The sequence below is a fragment of the Megalobrama amblycephala genome, linkage group LG2 (genome assembly GCF_018812025.1).
Source record: "Megalobrama amblycephala isolate DHTTF-2021 linkage group LG2, ASM1881202v1, whole genome shotgun sequence".
Classification (NCBI taxonomy): domain Eukaryota; kingdom Metazoa; phylum Chordata; class Actinopteri; order Cypriniformes; family Xenocyprididae; genus Megalobrama; species Megalobrama amblycephala.
This window is the reverse complement of record NC_063045.1, coordinates 35,103,030-35,128,267: the sequence shown is the minus strand read 5'-3', so window position 1 is coordinate 35,128,267 and position 25,238 is coordinate 35,103,030. Positions and strand designations below refer to the sequence as shown.

At 37.3% G+C, this 25,238-nt stretch overlaps 1 protein-coding gene across 2 annotated transcripts in view; it reads left to right on the top strand.

Moving 5' to 3' along the window:
- Positions 1-23,714, top strand: part of gnaz (guanine nucleotide binding protein (G protein), alpha z polypeptide) — a 51,798-nt gene extending 28,084 nt beyond the window's left edge. The window contains exons 1-3 of one of the 2 annotated variants that reach the window (XM_048173065.1): positions 899-1,085; positions 1,936-3,248; positions 20,373-23,714. In XM_048173065.1, the coding sequence (XP_048029022.1) occupies positions 2,526-3,248; positions 20,373-20,717 (1,068 nt within the window). In that variant the 5' untranslated portion in view covers positions 899-1,085; positions 1,936-2,525 and the 3' untranslated portion in view covers positions 20,718-23,714. Of the gene's footprint in view, positions 1-898; positions 1,086-1,935; positions 3,249-20,372 lie in introns of those variants that run through there. The other variant, XM_048173056.1, reaches the window with a different exon arrangement.
- Positions 23,715-25,238: the final 1,524 nt, after the last annotated feature.

The window sequence follows — 25,238 nt, the reverse complement described above, 5'->3', positions numbered from 1 at the left end:
TTCTAGGGGTAAGTTATACGATGGGGTTTAGTGAAAACCTAAATTAAATTTAATATTATTTAATAAAAAATCCTGACATTGAAATACAATATGACCTTGAAATGCAAAAATGCACAATCCATATGCCCTTGAAATAGGAAAACACTACATGAAATACAATCCATGTAGGCCTACTTTTTTTCCGAGGTGAATAACGTTATATCCATTGTTCTCATCCCAACAAGAAGTCATCACGTTCACATCTGTCAACTGTCGTTCTGACTATCATCTGACAATTGGAGGTCCGGTCCGGAGACATTTATCTCGGTTAAAAGTATACGGATACTTTTTTTGGGATTTGTAAGAGTTTTATTAATCTAATTTAATCGAATTAATTTATTAATTTCTCACAACTTGTGTGCTTTTTTCTGAGTGAGTCGGAGTCTGCGCTAATAGAGTGTCATCATGAATGCTCAGATGTTCACAACGGCAAAGGTCAGGATTTTCGTTAATTAATACATTAAATTTTGATTTGTTTTTTCACCAAACCATATCGTGTATACCCACAGAACACAAGGAATATATGACGCGTGTTGAATGGGAATTTTTTTTGGGTGGGGCCAGTGAACGTAAACATGTGTAGATAAAAATACTGACCCAACTGGGCCAGCATAAAATATCCTTATTGTTGAGCCTTGCCATACAATTATTACTAACCATTTTCTAAAGGGGTTTGTTGCATTTATTACATTGGAATGAGTTGGAGTAAAGCACCTGTTGGTCTGAGCCAGTTATTTTTCACCATGACAGTAAATAAACAGTCCACCTGCTATCAGTTAGCTCAGTGGTTATGGCTTTGGGAAAGGGAAAGCAGAATGGGCGGTACCTTTTGCTTCAGGGAAGGACATTCATCTCACATCTGTTTCCGTTTCACACCCTGCCTGCCTCTGCTTGTGTGTGTGTGTGTGTGGATGTGTCTGTTTGAGAACAAATGTTTGTGTGGGCTTTGTGTGCTGGATCACCTCCTTGGCAGACCTGAATCTATGGTCGCAGAGAGATGCAGATGACAAGGGAGTACGTGATGAGACAGGTTTACCATGGAGAAGGTTAGATTTTTGATACATACCAAGATCTGAGGTGTGTGTTTGTGAGAAAGCAGAAGTGTGTAGCAAAATTATATTGTGGAGCTAACAGAGGCTGACTGTGATAATGACCATGTCTGTACATCTTTTGCTTGAGTGTACTCAGTTTTTGTTACTTGAAAGCAATTGGTGTGATTTTTCTTGAGTTTGTGATGAGTATGTACACGTACATTTGTTTATTCTGCATGTGTAATTCAAGTAGGCCTATTTTTGTTTGTTGAAAAGATTTCTGTTGTATGCAAGTCAACAAGTTACACTTCAACAAGTCAAAGTCAACAAAAAATCAAAATGGACCTATTTACTTTCATAATAAGGTATAATAATAGAATGATAGATAATGATAGACAACAAATAATGATAGAAGTGTTATCATTGGGATGGATTTAGGAGTTCTTGATGGCAAACGTTACCTTCAGCTGCATGCCCTGGTCAAAAAGTCTAATTTGGGTGCCAGCACTGTTTCATTCAGGTCTGACTCCATCATGGTATGAAATGCCCACTTCTCACAATCCAATCAATTCCTTATGGACAAAATCAAGTCTTAGAGTATTTTTCTCATTGCATATTCTGTTTTACTCAGAAATATGTCACATTTACGAAGTTAAAACTTGTTATGAATGCATGCATCATCTTGACTTTAAAGTAAAGAACTGTGAAGTGAATAAGGTTTCATTTTGTGGGAACATCATCCAGTCCAGAAGGTTTAGGAAGGTTTAAGATCTCGCTGATGGAAACTTTCTTCTTAGAATTCTCAATTTATTTGCCCTCCTTTCTGTTTCATGATTACTAATGTCTCTTTTTTTTTTACCTGCAGGAACGTGGGCCTTTAGCTGCCTCGCTGGCTTATGTAAGCAGGACGATCTAGTACACAGTCACCCAAAACAGTCCACAAGAACAAAGGTCTGACATTCCATCGTATGAAAAGAGTCTGAAGAAAATTAAAGGAGGTAGGAGTTGTCTACAGATGAATCAGTCACAGAAAAACAGGGAAGCACACTGGACGCCATGAGGGAGGAGAGCGAAGGAATTTTACGATTTCGACTTTCTCTCGATGAACATTGATAGTCCACATAAAGCCCACTGTGCTCGGGGGAGAGAGTCCCCTGATATGAACCCCAAGTCCTTGGGATCTCAAAGGCAATTGCCCTTATGCCAGGGCCTGAGTGGGTCTTCCACCATGTCATGGTAGCATTGTGCGCCAAAAAAATCAACCCTTAAAAAAATCATAAACTGTAGACTTGAACAATGCAAGTTGTCTAACACCAATCTGAAACAGGTTTCCAGCAAAAGCTTCCTCTAGTCTCCGCTCAACTGTATCAACGTATCTTGTTTACATTGCATACTTTTTAATATCCACTCTCTCACTCCCTGGGATTACCAGCTCAAGTCCAGGTGCAGTCAACCATGGGGTGCCGGCAGAGTTCGGAGGAGAAGGAGGCCGCCCGGCGCTCACGGCGCATTGATCGACACCTCCGCTCAGAGAGCCAGCGGCAGCGACGTGAGATCAAACTTCTACTGCTCGGCACCAGCAACTCTGGCAAGAGCACCATCGTGAAGCAGATGAAGATCATCCACAGTGGAGGCTTCAACCTAGAGGCTTGCAAGGAATACAAGCCCCTCATTCTCTACAACGCCATCGACTCACTCACCCGCATCATCCGTGCCCTCGCCACCTTGAAGATCGACTTCCATAACCCCGATCGAGCTTATGATGCAGTGCAACTCTTTGCCCTCACCGGGCCTGCTGAGAGCAAGGGTGAGATCACACCAGAGCTCCTGGGGGTGATGAAGCGCTTGTGGGCCGATCCAGGGGTCCAGGAGTGTTTCTGCCGCTCCAATGAGTACCATCTAGAGGACAATACGGCCTATTATCTAAACGACCTGGATCGCATTTCTGCGCCAGAGTACATCCCAACCGTTGAGGACATTCTGCGCTCACGAGACATGACCACTGGCATTGTTGAGAACAAATTCACCTTCAAGGAGCTCACCTTCAAAATGGTGGACGTGGGTGGCCAGCGTTCAGAAAGGAAGAAGTGGATCCACTGTTTTGAGGGTGTGACTGCCATTATATTCTGTGTGGAGCTCAGTGGCTATGACCTCAAGCTTTATGAAGACAACCAGACGGTAAGGAGAGCCAAACTTTGTATTCGGGTCATTGGTGTGGCAAGATAATGCCGGCAGAAACACATGAAACAAGTGTTATCTGCAATAGGCTACATACATCTTTACAGTAAATTCATCCTGTCCGTGGCACTGACAGACAACTGCTTTTTATCATCTCACTTCCACATTTCCTGTAGTGCAGAAGCTTTCAGTCACATTGAAGCTATTCAGAGAACTAACAGTACCCTGCTAAAGACCAGCATAACTTGTGTTTTAAACACTGATGTTCTAACCAGTTGGGGACTAAACTAGCTTAATCTTCAAGACTACTTTGGTCATCTAGCTTCATCAGAAAGACAATGCTGGGTGACCAGCCTTGCCAAAGCTAGGTAGTTTACCAGCTTAACAAGCCTAAGCTGAATTGCCGATCATAGTAGGTCTCCCAGCCTGTTGAAGCTGGTCTGTTGTCTGGTTTTAGAGGGGTTTTGGGCCCTTATCAGCAGGTCAGACTGGGAGATCACCTGGCCTTCCAGTTAAACACTAGCTTGACTAGTGGTGCGTTTCTCATACAGCGACATAACTTGCTGCTAACTTGCTAACTACCATAGTATGATGCATAGTTGGAGAAATTAACTAGCTAGTGATGACTGTTTCCCAAAATTGTAGTAACTTTATCCATCTTTCCAGCCATACTAACAGGAAACTCTGCTTCTAGCTGCAGGTTGAGAGCTGTAGTTCCAAGCAAACAACTTTGCGATGCTGTTTGCAAATGTTGTTGGTTTTGGGAAACACTGAATCATTTAATTATTTTGGTAATAACAGAAATTGCGACCATAGTTTGCTAACGGTGCGTTTGGGAAATGCATCCCAGACTGGGAGACCACAGTAAACTCGCTAAAACCAGCAAATTAGCTTAGGCTTTTTTTAAGCAAGGTGGACAACCATTGAAATCCATGCTAGCATAAGCTGGTCTTTACAGCAGGCTCCCCGTGAAGAAATATCAAATGATATTTGCAGAGTAAACCTGATTGTATTTGCCTCTGATGTTAATTAAAGGTATGTTTGCGTTAAGACTCGGAATTAACTTTTCTAAACAGCCGCCTAACTGCATACATTCTCTCTCCATGTGGTGAAGCTAATTGCTTATCAGTGAGTTCAAAGACATACCTATGTGCACTACGTTAAACCTTTTCCCTCGACTCACAACAAGAACTTCCAAGTAATGCATTAGCCTGGAATATCAATTAGCGTTGGGGAGTTAAAAATAAAAGTGTTCTGCGAGTCTTGGGGGGAGGGGAGGGGGGATGTACAAAAGTGATAATTGAGTTCACAGTGCAAGGTGTCAGGGTGTACCCGCGAGAATTATCAGATTTAGCGCTGGGGAAAATCACTGATGTGATGGGGGTCAGAGAAGTTTTGTGTGTCTTCTGCTAGAAAGTTTGAAACAAAAAGGAAGTAACAAGTCGAAGAGGAAGTGAGGAAACTGAAGCAAGGAGTTAGCATCTGGCTAGGGGAGTGGCAAAAAGGAATATGGTGAAGGGGGAAGGGCGGATCTCCTCCAATAGCTTTTGCAAATTTGCTATCTTATCTAGTTGAAAACTATTGCAGCAGTTAGAGATAGCCTGAGGTCATCTTCAAATATGATTTATTAGCTCTGGCTACACCTGTTTATAAGGTGTGTTGCTCATTTTCATGCTGGATTTGGATTAAGTCAAATGTTTTCTTTGGCTTTAAAGTCAACATGATATTAAAATGTATTGTTCTTTCAAAACACTAGTTCCTGTTTTACAGTATTTTGAATGACCCATCGATTAGCTTTAGGGTTAGAATATGAGTATTCTGTTTCAGAAATATGTTATATTACGGAATTAAAATAGAGACAGTAAATAAATATGATATATCAGGTAATTTGTTTCTGTTCATAAGACAGATGTTGTTGCTATGCTAAGTTTTTCGTTCTATTTGACCATCCAGGAAAAACTCATGGAAAATCTGGGCTACAAAGGGCCTCACAACTTTTGAAAACATACGTTAACAGCTAGATGAGCGTGTGTTTGAGCTCCAGGGTCTGGGGTGAGCCTCTGAATTAGATTACTCAATAAGCACTCATCTCTGAACTGGCCCACATGTGCTGCAGCTTGTGTGCTGCCAATCCGCTCTGGTTCTGCCAGTACAGAGGAGAATTTCTAAAATGACACCCTCGCCCTGCATATTCACTCACTTGAACACGTCGGATGAGGCAAGGGGGATCAGCGCGGTCACCGAATGATTGAGTCGGACTGGCAGCGAAGGGTTTTAAGCAATGCTCCGTGGTCTTAAGAAAGTCTGTCTGAACGGGCTGTCAGCCATAGGGAGAAACACGAGCATTATAAGAGAAGTGCAGCGATGATGCTCTGAATGTTGATAACAGGAGAAAATCTCGGTGACTTGTGTGTTAAATAGACATAGTTGGGCTAGTGACACAAGCTTTTGCAATACAGTAATATGTCTAGACAGCCACTACTGTATATAGGACTGCTGAACGCAGTCATTATACAGGAAAACAGGACTAAAAACGTATGAACAAAGCATTTTTCACAGCATATTAAACCATTATGAAAACACAGCAACAGGCAGAAGCGTCTTTCTGATTTTTGAGCCAAGTGGATTCTGAATGGAACAAAAAAAAGTCATAATTGTTGATTAAAGTTTTTTTTTTAATATTTAAAAAATTACCATGCAAAGTTGTTTTAAATTGCTGCTTTAAAGTTTGTGAACCCCTTGCAGAATCTGCGAAATGTTCATTATTTTAACAAAATAAGAGGGATCATACAAAATGCAAGTTATTTTTTATTTAATACTGTCTTGAATAAGATATTTTACAAAAACGATGTTTACAGTCCACAAAACAAATAAAATATAAAGATTTATAAAAAATAAAAAAAAAACGACCCCGCTCAAAAGTTTACATAACCTTAATTCTTAATACTGTTTATCATTACCTGGATGATCCTTGGTTGTTGTTTTTTTGTTGTTGTTGTTTTGTGATGGTTGTTCATGAGTCCCTTGTTTGTCCTGAGCAATTATACTGCCCAATGTTCTTCAGAAAAATCATCCAGGTCCCACAAATTTTCCTGCATCTTGTGCATACAGCAGTCACTGTAGGATTTTTTGATCCATCTTTTCACACTGAGGACAACTGGACTCAAACACAATTATTAAAAAAGGTTTGTACAATCTCTGATGCTCCAGAAGGAAACTTGATGCTCTAAGATCCGGGGGGTGAAAACTTTTGAACAAGATGAAGATGGCCAAATTTTGCTTATTTTTTTAATTTAGTACTGCCCTTCGGAAGCAACAGAAGATACTTACATGTTTCCCGGAAGACAAATTAAGTACAATCAAAGACTATAGAATAACACAAGACGTGTCACTCGTATTGTTTTGAATGGGAGAAAGTGCAACGCGGAATATGGCCGCCTTCATAAGTCCCGCCTTCTAAATAAGAGCCAATGCCGATTGGTAAAGTCATCGCATCACTGCAGCTCCTGTTCCTATAGAAACAGTCAGATGCGCGCCTCCGAAATGAGACACAAGACACGTGCATTTAGGTCTGCGCATGCGCATTAGCTTGATCCAGCCTGAAAAATACAGTTTTTTGTCATGATTCATGCGTTTAGAAACAAAATTTATGAGACAGTTGTTGTCAGATTTCATTGGTGATTTCAAATATGAAATGTAATCGAAAGCTTGGCGAACAGCTTTGGAGAATTTTATGTTTCCCCATTCAAGAAATAGGAGCTGCACTTGAATGCCCGAGAGGCGTTTCAAAGATGGCCGCCGAGTGAAATGACTTGTCTTAAAGGGACTTTGATACAATTTACCTTGATCTTCAAATTCAAAAAGTTTACAATGCTTCATATTTCCTTCTGGACCATCAGTGAATGTTTGAACCTTATATACAGTGTGTGTATATGTACACTCTAAAAAATGCTGGGTTAAAAACAACCCAAGTTGGGTTGAAAATGGACAAACCCAGCGATTGGGTTGTTTTAACCCAGCGGTTGGGTTAAATGTTTGCCCAACCTGCTGGGTTATTTTATTTAAATCAACTATTGTTTAAAAATTGCTATATGGCTAGCTTAAAATGAACCCAAAATAGTTGGGAAATTAAAAACCAGATGCAATTAGAGGCAACAATAATAGACAAAAGGTGAATGTTTATTAATAAGCTTTAATATTTTATTAATATAAATTTAATAGTTTAATAGTTTATTAATATAAATTTATTAATAAGCAATTTAATAAATGTTTATTGTTTAATAATTATTCATTGAACATTAATAAATGTTCATTTCCAACATACTTTGGGTTAATTTTAATTAAGCAATACAGTAATTTTTAAACAATAGTTGAGTTAAATAAAACTACCCAGCAGGTTGGGCAAACATTTAACCCTAAACCCAATTGCTGGGTTTGTCCATTTTCAACCCAGCTTGGGTTATTTTTAACCCAGCATTTTTTAGAGTGTGTGTGTATATATATATATATATATATATATATATATATATATATATATATATATATATATATATATATATATATATATATATATTCTGAACCCAGGTCTTATTTCTTGCTCACTGAAAACTCTATTGAAGTTTTCTATAAAGTATAAAACTACTATATAAGTATTGTTTTTTTGTCTTTGGTCATGTCTTATCTTGCCTAGGGCACGATGAGAGCCAACTCTGCTGCCCCCTCAAAAAATAAATAATTAATAAATAGCTACATGATGCCCCTGGCCACATGAAACATGTTTGTAAGATGTTCCAAGGCAAGTTTTCCATAACACTGCAAACACTCAGTACCTTCCCTAGATAATAAATTATCTATGTATCCTCGCTCTTGCAAGTCTCATTTCCAGCTGTCATGAGCTTTGCAAAAAGCAGTTTCATTCAGGCATAAGTGGAGCGATATTTTATAGATTGTCGTTTACCAGAATTCTGCTAAATTTCAGTTACCGCATTTAAATCCCACATAATGATTTTCACCATCCTGTAATGTCTGCCATTTCTTGAGTGCGCTAAAGCTCGCAAAGCTGACTAAAGCTTTGAAGACAGACCATATTTGACCAAGAAATACTGGCAAGAGTACTTTCAAGTCATTTTTTACCTAATGAAAGCAATTTTACAATTGAATGATCTAAAATTTAACAGATTTATATTAGAAATGTCCTTTCTGCTGTAGTCCCACAGTCCCCTATTAAGGGAAAGCATATTCCCACACATCTGGTACAAAACCTTTCCAGTAATTCAGTGCCACAGATGTAACTTTTCAGTTGTGATACACAATCATCTAATTCTGCTGGGAACTTCAAGCAACAGTTGTCAGTTTTGTGGCATGGCACATTTTATCTTCTTTTCCCCCTTCAATATCCCTTTCTATGTTCCTTTTTTTGACCCAACCCTCCCTTAAAAAAGGTTTTCATGGCAACCGTTGCCAAGCAACAGAGCAGTCAAACGCTCCTAATCCTGTGCTGTTGACAATGAGCTGTGACTGGGAGAGGGGGGTTTACGTGGTGCTCAGCAACCGGAGAGAGGGTAGAAGTGTGCTCGTGCAAGCAGCGGAGAACGTGTGCTTGTGCCGAGAAGGAAAGCGCGAGGAACTGCATTGCGCAATAGTCAGTCGAAGCAATGCAGTTTCGGTGCCAGTTGGCTGGGAGGAGTTGGAGAGACACTCAAGATCTGGGTCATGGGAGGGATGCTTGGCCAGCATGGAGGATATATATTGGCTTTGATGAAGTTCATTGATGGAGGACTTCTAGAGAGGTCTTCTAGAGAGAACATTTTAAATACTGTAATCATTTATGTACACTCATGTCGTTGCAAACCAGTGACTTTCTTCTACTGAACATAAAAGATATTTTGAAATATTTCCATATACAATTAAAAACAAAGGATTGTTTGGTTTACAATGTTCTTCAAAATATCTTTTGTGTTCCACAGCAGAAAGAAAGTCATACAAGACTGTAACAACATGAGGATGAGTAAATGATTACATCATTTTTGGGTTAACTAATGATTTGAACAACGCTTTAAGTATTAAACTTTAGTGTGTAAATCGTCCCACATCGTTTGTGCTACAGACTTGAAAAATACCTTAAAATGTGTGACTTGTGAAGGAAAGACTATGGTTTTAACTTTCCTTTTTTAAACTTTTTTTCATACTTATTTTTTAAGGATGAGCCACATTTTTCCTCCCTATCGTGACAGATATCTGAGTGAAACTTCTAGAACAAGAAAAAATGTTGGGCGGGACTTGGGTACTGTGTACATATTAGGACACCTCAGTCATACAATGAAAAGGCGTCATGCCTCAGACTAAAAGGCTCCAGTCATTGGACAAACCGGCATTGCGCCTCAGACTGAAACTATTCCCAAATTGATGTAAGGTGTGTGTGTGTGCATGCATGGTAATTATGTAGAATCTATCTATTGATGGTATTCATGTAGGCTATTTACCGTTGTGGCCAGAATTATTAGCCCCCTTCATAAATATGATCAAAGATGACTCTAAAAATAAATCTGCATTGTTTATCCTTTTGATCTTTAATTTATAAAATTAGCAAAAATCTAACTTTTCATTGAAGGAAAAGAATTGAAAGTGTGGGGGGGGAAATAACATTATGAAATAAATGTTTTTCTCCAAAACACGTTGCCCACAATTATTAGCACCCTTTTATTCAATACTTTTTGCAACCTCCTTTTGCCAAGATAACAAGAGTCTTCTTCTATAACGCCTGATGAGTTTGGAGAACACCCGAGAAGAGATCAGAGACAATTCCTCCATACAGAATCTCTCCAGATCCTTCAGATTCCCAGCTCCATGTTGGTGATTCTTCTCTTCAGTTCACTCCACTCATTCTCTTTAGGGTTCAGGTCAGGGGACTGGGATGGCCATGTCAGAAGCTTCATTTTGTGCTCAGTGACACATTTTTGTGCTGGTTTTGATGTTTGTTTTGGATCATTGTCCCAACGGATGATCCAACCACAGCCCATTATAAGATTTCTAGCAGAAGTGGTCAGGTTTTGATTTTTTATCTGTTGGTTTTTGATAGAATCCATGATACAATATATCTGAACAAGTTGTCCAGGACCTCCAGCACAAAAATAGGCCCACAACATTAAAGATCCAGCAGTATATTTAACCGTGGGAATGGGGCACTTTTTATCCATGTGTGCACCAAACCCATCTGGTGGGTTTGCTGCCAAGAAGCTCTTGTTTTAGTTTCATCTGACCATAGAAGCTCGTCCTGTTTGAAGTTCCAGTCTTGTCTGACAACTGAATATGCTGGAGATTGTTTCTGGATGAGAGCAGAGGATTTTTCTTGAAACCCTCCTGAACAACTTGTGGGGATGTAGGTGCTTTTGATAAATTTTTTTTAGGCTTTCTGAGATTCAAGACTAATCTCTGCAATTATCCAGCTGTGATCCTTGGAGAGTCTTTGGCCACTCAAACTCTCCTCCTTACTGTGCATTAGGACAATATAGACACACGTCCTCTTCCAGGCAGATTTGTAACATCTTTAGTTGATTGGAACTTCTTAATTATTGCCCTGATAGTGGAAATGGGGATTTTCAATGTTTTAGCTATTTTCTTACAGCCACTTTCTATTTTGTGAAGCTCAACAATCTTTTGCTGCACATCAGAACTATATTCTTTGGTTTTTCTCATTGTGATGAATGATTAAGGGAATTTGGCCTTTGTGTTTCCTCATGTTTATACTCCTGTGGAACAGGAAGTCATGGCTGGACAATTTCATGTTCATGATCACCCCGGTGAGCTAAAACAATTTAAATATGAATGGGAATATACTTCAGAGATATTTTACTCATAAAAAATTCTAGGGGTGCTAATAATTGTGGGCATCGTGTTTTGGAAAAAACATTTATTTCTTAATGTTATTTCCCCCCCACTTTCAATTCTTTTCCTTCAATGAAAGGTTAGATTTTTGCTAATTTTATGAATTAAAGATCAAAAGGATAAACAATGCAGATTTATTTTTAGAGTCATCTTTGATCATATTTATGAAGGGGGCTAATAATTCTGGCCACAACTGTATGTAATCCCTTAGCAATGTTCTTTATGTTATTGTTATGAAATATATATACATTCTATATATATATATTATTTTTTACATATATATATATATATATATATATATATATATATATATATATATATATATATAGGTTAGGTTAGGTGAGGTTCTATACAGAAAAGAACATGGCGATTTTCACATTGGCCTGCAGAAAAACAGCAATTATCTGAATTAAAATGTATTGGACTCTTTGACAGTAGGTGGTGCTGGAACAGCAGAAAATAAAGCCGTTTCCTTGGTAACCTCTTTACACAAAGTAGTTGTGCTTATAACAATGCAGTCTAATAGCTTGAAAGCTTATGAAAATTAACCATGGTTTTACTAATAATTAATCAAAAAACATGGTTATTGTAGTTAACCATGGTAACCACAAATTAACCATGGTTTTGCTACACTATAGTTTATGGTATTTGTAGTAAAACTATTGTTATACAAATAGTATCAATCTGACAAAAAATCATAGTTACCACACTTTTACTATAATAAAACCAAGGTTAATTTTCATAAGTGTTCACAGTACTTTGCAATGCTAGCTATATGCAATGTGTTATTTAGCTAACTTTTTATACATGCAAATAAAACTAGCAAATAATACAAATGTACAAAAATTTTGATATGTTTTATACAACTTAGTGTAATATTTAACAGTTAGAAAACTGCGTGCATGTGATGTCACACTGAGGCGGGACAATTCGCTTCCTTCTAAGTCTGTTTCATCTGAAGCCTTTATGTCTGATGCCTTTTTGTCAGAGTCCGTTTCATCTGGTGCCTTTTTATCTGAGTCTGTTTCTTCCGATGCCTAATTGTAAGAGACCTGAGACCTGAGACCTGACACCTGACGTTGTTTTTCCTGAGACCTGAAGCCTTTCAGTCTGAGGCGAGATGCGTTTTTTTTCCAATGACTGAAGCCTTTAAGTCTGAGGCATGACGTTGTATGAATGCAGGCTTTTCGTTGTATGACTGAGGTGTGAGGATGTCCTAAAATGTACACTGTACTTGAGGAATTGATTGGATGGTTGTGGTTTGCTATTGGTGGATCTAATGTGAGTGACAGGCAAGATTTTTCCTGGGTCCAAAATGGTCTTCAGTGGTAGTGGACGACAAACACAGTCATCCACACACAGTACAGTACTGACAATAAATAAATATAAATAATTTATAAATAAAAAAAATAAATGCAAAGAAATGGTTTGTAATATTAACTTATCCTATTTATTCATGAATTAAAATATAATCACTGTCAGGACAGGTCATAAAACAAAGTGCTTAGAACTATTTTATATTTAAAAATCTGTAAATTTAAATGTAAAAAGTCACTGATTTGAAATTCAGTAATGAATGATTGACAAAGTAACACATTACATTGTAAAAGTGGCAGGTCTATTTATTTGGTATCACTTGTGCAACCAAGTGTTACAAGGTTACACTTTGCCAAAAGTTCTCATTTGTTAACGTTAGTTAATGTATTAAGTAATATAAACACAATGAACAATACATTTGTTACAGTATTTATTAATCTTTGTTAATGTTAGTTAATACAAATGTTTATGTTCATTTTAGTTCACAGTGCATTAACTAATGTTAACAAATACAACTTTTGATTTAATAATGTATTAGTAAATGTTGAAAGTAACATCAACTAAGATTAATAAATGCTGTAGAAGTATTGTTCATTCTTAGTTCATGTTAACTAAAGTTAACTAATGAAACCTTATTGTAAAGTGTTACCATTTATTTTGCATTCACTGTATACTCTCTAGACTTAAAGGTCCTGTTCTTCGTGATCCCATGTTTCAAACTTTAGTTAGTGTGTAATGTTGTTGTTAGAGTATAAATAAAATCTGTAAAATTTTAAAGCTCAAAGTTCAATGCCAAGCGAGATATTTTATTTAACAGAAGTCGCCTACATCGAACGGCCAGTTTGGACTACATCCCTCTACTTCCTTCTTTAATGACGTCACTAAAACAGTTTTTTGACTAACCTCCGCCCACAGGAATACACAAGAGTTGCGTTTGTAGAGTGTGTTTGTCGCCATGTCGTCGAAACGCTGTTATTTTCATCCCGCAGTCCAATCACCGGGTCTGATTCCGGCTCAAATTGATAGGGTAAAATTAAAGACATGTTTACAATAACACTGAGCGCGTGCATCTCCACGTTATGGTAAGAGGCGTGACCTTTCCGGGCAAGATGCGCTAAACTGCTGTCGAATCACAACACAGGAACCGCTGGCACAATCAGAACTCGTTACGTATTTCTGAAGGAGGGACTTCATAGAACAAGGAAGTCATCAGCCCGTTTTTATGACAGTGGAAACAGCGGTATACAGATAAGTAAATTATGTGAAAAATACTGTGTTTTTTACACGCGAAACATGAACACATGTTATACTGCACACTATAAACACAATCAAAGCTTCAAAAAACCACGAAAAACGGGACCTTTAATACACAGCTTAGTTGACATACAGTATCAGATTGTTTTTCCCCGTCCATTGCTATGTCTGTTTATCGAATTTAATCATGCATTTAAATACGACTGTCAATCCAGAAAATTTGCAATGTGTAGTTAGCAAAATATATATTATATACAGAAAGCGAGCAAAGATCGCTGCTGTTATAAGCACTGAAGCTGTCAATTACAACTTGAGGTACACAGAGCTGCACTATTGCAAAAACTTCCATTGTAATCAATGAACCTGTGTGTCTACGCTGTGCAATGAATCTCTTGTTGGCATTGTGTTTATAATTTGTTGTTTATAATGAAAGGATTCGTGAGCATGCAGCAATTGCGCTAAACAAAAGCTCTGTCGTTTTATGCGGTGTTGAGCGGATTCTGACTAACTTAAACGCATCTGATTGGCTATTGGTTAATGCGCTCAACATGTTCGTCACATGTCTGTGAGCTCAACACTGGAAAAACACATTGTAAATACTTACGGGAGCATTTTAAAGCAGCCGGCTACTTCAGAACAGAAAATATTGTCACATAAAATTATCAAATAAATGTTTTTTGTTTTTTTTTAATTCTAAAAAAAAATAATGATGTGTACAGTTAAAGGTAAGGTAGGCAATTTTGAAGCTGCTAGAAATAAATCGGAAGCCACGCCTCTTCCAAAACACATGAATGTTCAGGTCGCGCACAGTCAGAGCAGATTCAGCAAACTGTCATAAGAGACGGTGTTAAATTACCTCATGTCTCAAAGCACATAACATTATAATAATAATGAATGTAAACAACTTACAGAGCTCTTACTTGTACCACCTGACTGCTGCAGATTAATTTCTACATTGATAGTGTTGCCATAGAAATGCATAAATCTGAGTCTGCAACCCAAAATTACACAGGGCAACTCACTAACCAATTTTGACAGTGAAAGACAATTTTGAAAAAACTGCATAGCAACCACCCTGAACACCTAAGCAACAGCCACTCAGGGGTGCGTTTCCCAAAGCGAACTATGGTCGCAAGTTCCGTCGTTACCAATAGAGTTCAGTGGGACTTGCGACCATGGTTCACCAACAATGCTTTCGGGAAACTCACCCCAGAGCACCTTACTAACCACTTCGCAACATCCTGACACCAACAATACTACATCAGGGCAGTACAGACAAGCACCTCTCACATTTTGTTCTAAAAATGTAAAAATCTAATTCTAAATTTTAATTTTGATACATTATAGGCTACTGCAGCCATTGCCAGTAATGTTGAGTGATGCTTCAGACACAATGACTCGCGTCTTTCAATTACTGATAAACGTGGATGTCAGTGAAAAAAATCCATAGCTATCCAGGCAGCTATACGGAGCCCCGCACATGACATGCAAAAAAAAAAAGTTAATCGTGAGCACAATTTACTAATTCATTCCCTCAATTTACTAAATTGTGCGGACATTTTACGTGATTTATAGCAAATAGAGGGAACGAATAAATCGTGTGCACAATTCAGCATACTATTTTATTCCTGCATGTCATGTGTGGGGCTCCATACAGCTTAGCCTCCTTGCATTAAATGAAGCTTTGAAGCTAACAATGTTAGCCACATTAGCCGAAATGACTCATATTATGATTGTGAACACATTAAGTTGGTAACCAGATTTGACACTTAGTTTTAAAGATAAGACAAACGATGAGACAATAGCTTCAGAGTCAGCTCTATGCTTCCTACTTCCATACATTTTTTATGAAAATGCTATCAATAGCCTATTAGGGTCATTGGAAAAACGCACCTCTATTTTTGCAAAACTCTAAAAACGTACCTACTGTATGCACACATTTTACAGCAGTTTCCAGATCAAAAATGAACACTAGTGGTATTAAACCACCAACAACTTTTATTCCTTTTAACAAAAATTATGATTGCAGGGGCAGATCGTTGATTAAGAAATACTTAATTTCACACGATTCCTTGCGCAATATTGTAATGTTATGACCTCAAAACACTTTTTCCCATAGTGCATTATTTGTAAACTAATACATTTTGACATTTGCATCACATAACCAGCTTCATGTGTGCGACTTCACGTAGCGGACTTGCTTAGTCACCTGCAACAGCATAGCGATGTGGAGCATTGACGATGAGTCCCGTGGAACATGAGTCATGATTGAAAGAGCACAAAGACTTAGAAGAAAGCTAAAATAGCATGGCTGCTTCAGAAAATGCGTTTTTATCTCTATACGTTTGTTTTGCTTAACAGTATCGGTATGTTTATGGTAGGGTTTAGTGTAGGTAGTGTCTTAAAATGCAACAAAGCCTTAACCTTTTAGCGCCACTCACCAGACATTTTATTTCCAAACTGCCAATATATGCCAGTTTCACGGTCATCTGTTTCGTATAAAACTGAACACGCTTTTAGCGTCACTCGTTGAACATTGCACATAACATGCAAAACCATGGTAATATAATTTTTGCAGAAATGATGCCACAGCCACATTTTTCCAGTGAGCCTGGATTGTAGTTCTAATAATTTAATAAAAAGAACTGATAACTAGAGGTGCTTCTACGTTGTAATACAGCTAATCTTTGTATAATGTTCTTATCTTCAACAAAGGAAATGGGAGCAGGGTGGGATAAAGAGAACAGAGACAAATGTGAGACGCAAAGCGTGGCAATTACGAGCAGGTATGGTGTAAATGTACTTTACAGCTCTCTCTCATTGCTTCTGGGGCTATTAGAAGACTAGACAAGAGTCATTTTCACTCAGCTTCAACAAAATGGATTTTCTAGAGCGAGACGTCTCAATTCAACAGTTCTTATTTACAGGAAACAAAGCATTAATACACTGTTGAACCTCCTTATTAATATTTAAGCCTAATGAAGGCTTGTGTCTGGAGCGCGCAGGGAGAGGCCAGGCGTCACGCTGTGGCGTGTGTCTCGGCGGGGGTACCCCTCCCGCTGGCTTCCTGCCTCCTTTTCTCTTTCTTTCTCTCTCTCTTCTCCTTCCATCTCTCCCACAACTGGCTCTGGAGAAGGCTGTAGTTGGAAAAACCCTGAGCTTCAACAAAGCACTTCCACCCCCGTCCCCTGGGCTGCTCGATTGCTTAATGGACACCTTAAGATCTGCAGGGACGTTTGGCTAATGGTGTGACCTGATTTCAGAAAGCCCAATTCAAGGCCATTTGAGGGCCTCTCTCTGCAGGAATATGAGTACACACTTGGGCCTCGGCGCGAATCGCATCCCCTCGCAGTCTGACAGCCAGCTAGACGTTACGAACAAATGTTTATCTGTGTTTACAACAGAGGTTTTTTTTCCAAATAATCAAATTTGTGTGTGCTATTTTTCAAATATTACATGGAGGATTACTCACACTACAAGATATCTCAGCCCCATATCTCACTTCCTGCCCTACGTGACCCAAAAAAAAAAAGCCAACAAAATGGTACATATTCCCCAAGAGTATGCTTTTTGTCCAATTATTACAACATTTTTTCTTTGTCCTGGAACAATGTTCCTGTCAAATAAAAGTCTTAACCGTATCCCAACCCTGACCTAATAGCAGGTAGATAAAGTGATGTTGTCCCACTCGGTCCTAGAATCGTCACCACCTTCTGCCTCTCAAGTGACGGTGGTATTAACAAGAAGAAAAAGAAAAAAAAAACATTCACAAAATGTATTTTGTAGGGCTGTCGATGTTAACTTAAGATATTAATGAAATATGTTTAACAATAATTTGAGCACATTTTAAGTTATTCTTATTACTGAAATTAAGAGATTATTTTATTTACAGTCAAGTTTTTAACAGTAAGAATGAATTTTAATGAAATTTGTGAAAAATGCTGTATAAATACATTTCAGTCATGACAACTCTCAGGCTAGTTTATAAAACAAATAGTGGTTTGAAAAAAGACTAAGTAAATATTTTTAAGATATTTTTTTAAAAATTTGCTTTGGCGTTAGTACAATGAAAATGTATTTTGAAAATAATTATTTAAGTGTTGTCTTCAATATCATGCCTTAATTGTTTTCTTATTCAGTATAAATGAGTATTTATTTAGCCTACACATTAAATATGTAGCTGCATTCTTCACAAGGAAATCACACTATTTGCAGACATAAAGTTTAAAAAAACCTTAAACCCTAACACTCATATCTGATTGCTGGATGGGAATGTTTCTCCAGGACCAGTAGGAATAACCTTGGTGCTGCACTAAGGCAAAAGAAGGAGACAAAAACGATGAGTCCCAGTGATGAAGTCTTTCTATTGTCTTCGTCACAGCAACTATTCCTCCATCGTTTTAACATAGTTCACCAATTTAATTCATATCTTTGTGAAACCCACTTTCATTCTCTCGTAAATGATCTTGTGATTTGCTTAAAGCACGATGATGTTTTGCGTAACCTTTCAAACAGCGGCCCAGTCTTCATATCAGATTCCTCTCTCGGTCACAAGCTGCTCGTCCCAACCACGTGCCTGCAACCATTGCAGCTCACGGTGTGGGAGGGGGCGGAAGGGTGGCACCCGCACACACTTTACACAAAATGTGGTAAACGCTACACACTCGATAACGGATAATTGATAACTGCCTAATATATATATTTGCTAGTACACTTGCTGTGACTCTAGTAGGCTTAATGTGGTCTTATAGTCTTACCTATGGAGCTCAAGTAGATTATGTAGTAAATTATGTTTAGTAAACACTATAACCTTTGAAATATCTGCAGAAAGCACATTTTCGGGGATTAAAATGCATTACTTGGATGGATGATGGTATCGTAAAAGCCTCAGCTGATGTCGCCAGCAAAATGGTTCTGCGCATTTCACGGGTGTTATTTACATCCTGTCCTCTGCCTTTGTTTTATGGGCATTACCCTGGCAAACACAGCAAGGTAATTGAACATGGGCAGGTGACTAATTGAATTAGATAGGGAACTCAGCGGGGGCTAGAGAAATAGAGGTTAATAACCTAGGTTGGCCGTATGATGCCTGCTGAAATTGACATGATTCTGTGAGCTTGTTGTTTCTCTTAGGGATTTTGTGGTGTTTGGCTTTTAATCTTATTTTGGATTTCTTTAATGTTTAGAAGCTTATTATAACATTTAATCTTTGCAGAAAGTGACAATTTTTAACAAGCACTAAATATTGACTGGTGAGTCATACTCAGTATTTACAGAAAGCCGGTTCTCTTGTTACATAATCATGTTTCAGATAAGGATAGGTGTCATCATTCAAATAAAACTCAAAGGTTTTTTGCAAAAAAAAAAAAAAAAAAAGTTAGAATGGAAAAAAAAGTTGAAATCCTTTTGTGAAAAAAGCATTTTAGCATTTTTTTTTAAAAGTACATATGAAAATAATATAGCTACTTCAAAATAATATACTTAAGCGCAAACTGAAAGTAATGTTTTCAGACACGCAACTGCATGTTAATTGCCATTAAATGAAAATGTATTATAGTTTAAATTTATTTTAATTGCAGTTAGCTGAGTTAGCTAACTGTAGAGTGCTTTTTTGACCCACTTGAATGGAAAGTCTGTCATCATTTACTCACCCTCGAGTTGTTCCAAACCTGTTTGAGTTTCTGTCTTCTGTTGAACTTCAAAGAAGATATTTTGAATGTCGGTAACCAGACAGTAGACAGTAGTCATTGACTTCCATAGCAGGTAAAAAAAATAATACTATGGAAGTCATTGGCTACCGTCAACTGTCTGGTTACCAACATTCTTCAAAATATCTTCTTTTGTGTTTTACTTTTATGTTTACTTTACAAAGTGCACTTTTAAAAAAAGTCTATTTAAGTATGTAAAGAAACAGTGAACTCTCTTTAATACAGTTTAGTGGACTTTTATTTCATTACTATTATATTATCTGCAAGTACAGATTTTTAACCCTATATACGTAGTAGATTTGTAGTACACTACAAGTGCACACTACTTTTTTACAAGATAAGATAAGAATGTTTCACTGATTCATGATTCATCTGAAGAAATGTTGCTAGATGGTTTCTGGGGTTTTCTGGGTGGTTGCTTACTGGCAAAAGAGCCTAAACTGATGTCTGTATGAGATCTTTCTATCTTTTCTCTGGTTTCTCTTTTTTAATGCACTTTTTTTGACCCATTGTATTGCTCGCTAAGGGAAAATTCGAATGGCTTAGAAAAGTAATAGCACACTTTCCCTCAACAAGCCACACAATTCGAGGCATCGTTCATATCTGTAGCACAAACAGTGCTAGATGAGAATTTTAATACTTCAGGTTAGAGGCAAGTTTAAATTACTAAGTATGCAATAGCAAGTTTGTGGGAGTTAAACCACATTATCTGTCCACTGTTGCCACAACAATGAATGGCCCTGCTAGTGATTTGTTGTCCTCACACTGGGTCATCTCTATTGACATTCAGCCCATCGTCTAGATCTAGAGTGTCTCTGGAACTTAATATGTTACCCTGTTTGCTCTCTTCAAGGTTAAAGGCCACTGATTTCATCAACTTCAGAGGCTTTCCCCTCAAGAGAGCCAGATCCCTTTTGTTAGCACTTCAACTAACTATTTCTTGTCTTCGGTTTCCCAACAGAGCCGTATGGCGGAGAGCCTGCGTTTGTTCGATTCCATCTGCAACAACAACTGGTTCACCAATACCTCGCTCATCCTCTTCCTCAACAAGAAGGACCTGCTGGCCGAGAAGATCAAGCGTATTCCGCTGACGGTCTGCTTCGCTGACTACAAGGGCCAGAACACCTACGAGGAGGCGGCTGTGTACGTGCAAAGGCAGTTTGAGGACCTCAACCGCAACAAGGAGACCAAGGAAATCTACTCGCACTTCACTTGCGCCACTGATACCAGCAACATCCAGTTTGTGTTTGACGCGGTGACGGACGTGATCATCCAAAACAATCTCAAGTACATTGGGTTGTGCTAGGACGAGGGGACGGGGGAGAGGGGAGACAGGTGCGGCAAACAAAAAACCCTTTGGCGAACAATGAGGCTTGCCTGTCGATTGATCCGGGCACCCTCAAAAACGCTTGTTGAAACAGGAAACTCGGATGAGGCCCAGAGGCAGGGCTAAATGCTGCCATTATGCTAGATTTATCAATGTCAAAAAAGTAAAGGTCAAGGAGGATTTTACAAGGTTGGTATAAATGTGTTTGCACTGAACATATGACTATGTAGACACACACACACACACATGCATCGTTATGTTTGTTCACACACAACGGACTTTGGATCAGTTGTCAAGCACATGTTTGACATGGAAACACTGGAAACAGATCTCCCTGCTCCTTTCTTCCCTGAGAAATAGCAGGAATTCTTTAGCATCTACTAAAGGTATAGTTCACACAAAAAAGACAAAAAGTAATCATTTACTCATATCATTCCAAACCTGTTTGACTTACTACTTTCTTCTATGCAACACAAAAGGAGATGTTTAGCAGAATGTTCATGCTTCTCTTTTCCATACAGTGAATATGAATGGTGAAATGACAAAAACAAACAAACATACAAAAAACACCATACATGTAGCATAACATATGACTTGTGTGATTATTATTAAGGAATACAACCATATGCACATATTCAAATTTGGTGCAATTACACTAGCACTACAATTTTTATGTCAACTGAAGAAAAGGTAGTGTTTGCCTCAGCAGTCAGGGCACTGATCAGGGAGTCAGCCATTTTAAGGGTTGTCTCAATTGCTAAATCCTTCCAGTGCACTGAAACGTTTGCTCCCTAAAAAGTCCCACAATGCACCATGAAAACCAGGGAGCATGGATGCTCACTGTGTTTCCTTAAAAGACGTTCTGAAGTGCAAAACATAAATCACCATCTCACTACACAATGACAGTAGATATTTTTAAAAATACAACCATTATTTAATTATATTTCAGCATAAACATACATCTCTAGGCAGGTAATGAACATAATCTAGCTAACAATTATAATTTTTTTTTAACATCTGAAATGTTGCACATATATGTAACAAGCAAGGTATTTATCATAATGTATTTTAAATAACATTAAAAAAATTCTGTCAGAAAGTCATCAGTTTTGCTGTTGTTCATAAATACCAGTAGCGATGTTGTACAATGTTGTCGCGTCGCCGGAAATAGAGTCATCAGTGTCCCAGTGTGTAGTGAGCCAGGGTTCTTACTGTTCTTACCAGTGCCCGAATTCATGTACGCGATATACTGATTCACGACCTGGGAAGCTAGGGAGCTGATTGAGATGCACCCTATGAGATTTTTGTCCCTCAGGTTCCTGTTTCAATGCAAATCATATTTTGGCCCATTTTATTGCTCACCTAGGGAAGATTGTAATTTATATGGTTTAGAAAAGTAACACTTTCAATATAAAATATAATATAAAAACTATATGTACATACCCAGTTTGGTGCATCGCAATTAAGATATACACTCAAGTCAAACCTGTCATGACACGTCTTGATGTGCTATATTTGAATATACATGAACGTGAATGAGATTTGAGAGCTGCTATGGAGAAGATTATCAGTGAATAACGACTTACATGTTAGGATTTTCCTCACACAAATCTATTGCATGACTTCATAAAACTTGGAATATTGATTATATGGACTGCTTTTATAGTACTTTTTTGGAGCTTAACAACCCCTGGTCACCATTCATTGTCATTGTGTGGAAAAGAGCGGCATGAACATTCTGCTAAATATCTCTATTTGCATTCCACAGAAGAAATGAAGTCATATAGATTTGAAGTGATATATGGGCGAGAAAACGATAACATTTTTACTTAAAGGTGAACCATTCCTTTAAATTTTGTCTTTCTTTTTAGGTTCTTTGATTTGCCTGATTTAAGTAATGCTGCTTTTGGAGAGGATATAAAGAGTTTATATGAAAGTGTAATTGTATATGAGAGGTTATCCTGAGAGAAAGAAAAAGAATTATGATGTCATTTGGTTTTGCTTCAAAGGTGAAATCTGCCACTGTCTGAATATGGAGTCAAATGGCATTTTTACTCACATTCACACTGTAGATTATTTTTGGCTGTCTGGCCCCTAGGAAGCAATCTATTTTCTTGTTTCTTTTTATTCTTGTTTTCCTTCAGCCTAAAATAGGATGTAATCCAGAGTTTGTAGAGCAAGCGTCCTTCTTTCCATGAGAGTGTTACACTGATATGAGCATTAAGTGTTTCATAACGATCATTCCAGATTCAAAGAAAAATAAACAGTGCCAATATTAATGTAAATAAAAAAAGGCCCGCCAATCATGTTACTTTTTCGGTTTTTATGGACAAAAAAAGTATATATATATTGAAACATTAAATATGCATGATTTTGTTACTTTGGGATTTTGATAAATTATAGTTTGATTTGCTTTCTTATATTTTTAGTTTTACTAACATGCTCCAAAAATATATAAAAGTCAAACACTGTGTACGATTGTACAGTTGTTTCCTGCAAGGTATTTATTGAAAAGAGTTTTATGTGCAGAAAGATTCATTTTACGTCCGGCGCAACCTAAACTCAGCACGAAAACATAAAAAAAAGGATTTACTCCTCAAATTTTGTCTGCAACAGAAAAAGAGAGAAAGAGAGAGAAAAGAAAATCTATAAAAAAGCAGATCTTTTTATCCTGGTGTCATTTTGAGTGGACGTTGTCCGCTGTATGTGTAAATACTATGTGAGGTACACTTTGTGAGACAATGAAAAAAAAAAAGAAATCACTTTTTAAGATGCAGGGCTGATTGACAGATTAAAGGGGTCCACCCCGCTCCAGTCCTCCTCCTGTTCTGCTATGACGATGTACAACAAACCCAAATAAGGGCTTCAGGATTGATTTTACAGGATGTCCACCAAAAAAAAGAAAAAAAAAGAAACAAAGAAACAAATAATAAAGTATAAAAGAACAATAATAGTGAATAAAAACAATTATGCAAATGTTGTTTGTGCTACAGGTTTGTTTCTTGTGTTGGGGTGAGTGAGGCTTCAGTAACTCTTTGTCATCAAAGTTACACATAATGTCTTGTGTTTGACATATAATATTTTCTGCAATGCAGTCTAACAGTTCTGTGTAATACTAATACACACACACACACACACACACACACACACACACACACACACACACACACACACACACACACACACACACACACACACATATATACAGTACAGTCCAAAAGTTTGGAACCACTAAGATTTTTAATGTTTTTAAAAGAAGTTTCGTCTGCTCACCAAGGCTACATTTCTTTAATAAAAAATACAGTAAAAAACAGTAATATTGTGAAATATTATTACAATTTAAAATAACTGTTTTCTATTTGAATATATTTCACAAAGTAATTTATTCCTGTGATGCAAAGCTGAATTTTCAGCATCATTACTCCAGTCTTCAGTGTCACATGATCCTTCAGAAATCATTCTAATATGCTGATCTGCTGCTCAAGAAACATTTAATGTGTACAATTGTACAAAATATTTGTGTACAATATTTTTTTTCAGGATTATTTGATGAATAGAAAGTTCAAAAGAACAGTGTTTATCTGAAATCTAATCTTTTGTAACATTATAAATGTCTTTACTGCCACTTTTGATTGGTTTAATGCATCCTTGCTGAATAAAAGTATTCATTTCTTTAATTTCTTTTCAAAAAAATAAAAATAAAGATTCTTACTGACCCCAAACTTTTGAACGGTAGTGTATAATGCTACAGAAGCTTTGTATTTCAGATAAATGCTGTTCTTTTGAACTTTCTATTCATCAAGGAATCCTGAAAACATTTCAACATTGAAAATAATCATAAATGTTTATTGAGCAGCAAATCAGCATATTAGAATGATTTCTGAAGGATCATGTGACACTGAAGACTGGAGTAACGATGCTGAAAATTCAGCTTTGCATCACAGGAATAAATTACTTTGTCAAATATATTTAAATAGTACACAGTTATTTTAAATTGTAATAATATTTCACAATATTACTGTTTTTTAATGTATTTTTAATTAAATAAATGTAGCCTTGGTGAGCAGACGAAACTTCTTTTAAAAACATTAAAAATCTTAGTGGTTCCAAACTTTTGGACTGTACTGTATATATATATATATATATATAAAATATATATTTTTAGAACCATTAAGACTTTTTGCATTGTGACATTATTATTGATGGCAAAAAAATTGACATTTATTATGACAATTAAAAACACCTTTCAGAATTTATACTACTGTAATGGAAAAAAAGGATATTAAATTCTAATGTATTTACGTAAATCTACATAGCACCTAAAGTGACCTGGTGGTGGACATGATTTTGTGTTCCCCCAAGAATCTTTGCATTCATATGCAAAGTATTTGCGTTCCCACAAGAAACTTTGCGTTCGTTCGCAAAAAATTTGCGTTCCCATGAGAAACTTTGCATTCGTTGGCAAAACTTTTTCCATTCCCCAGAGAAACTTTACGTTCA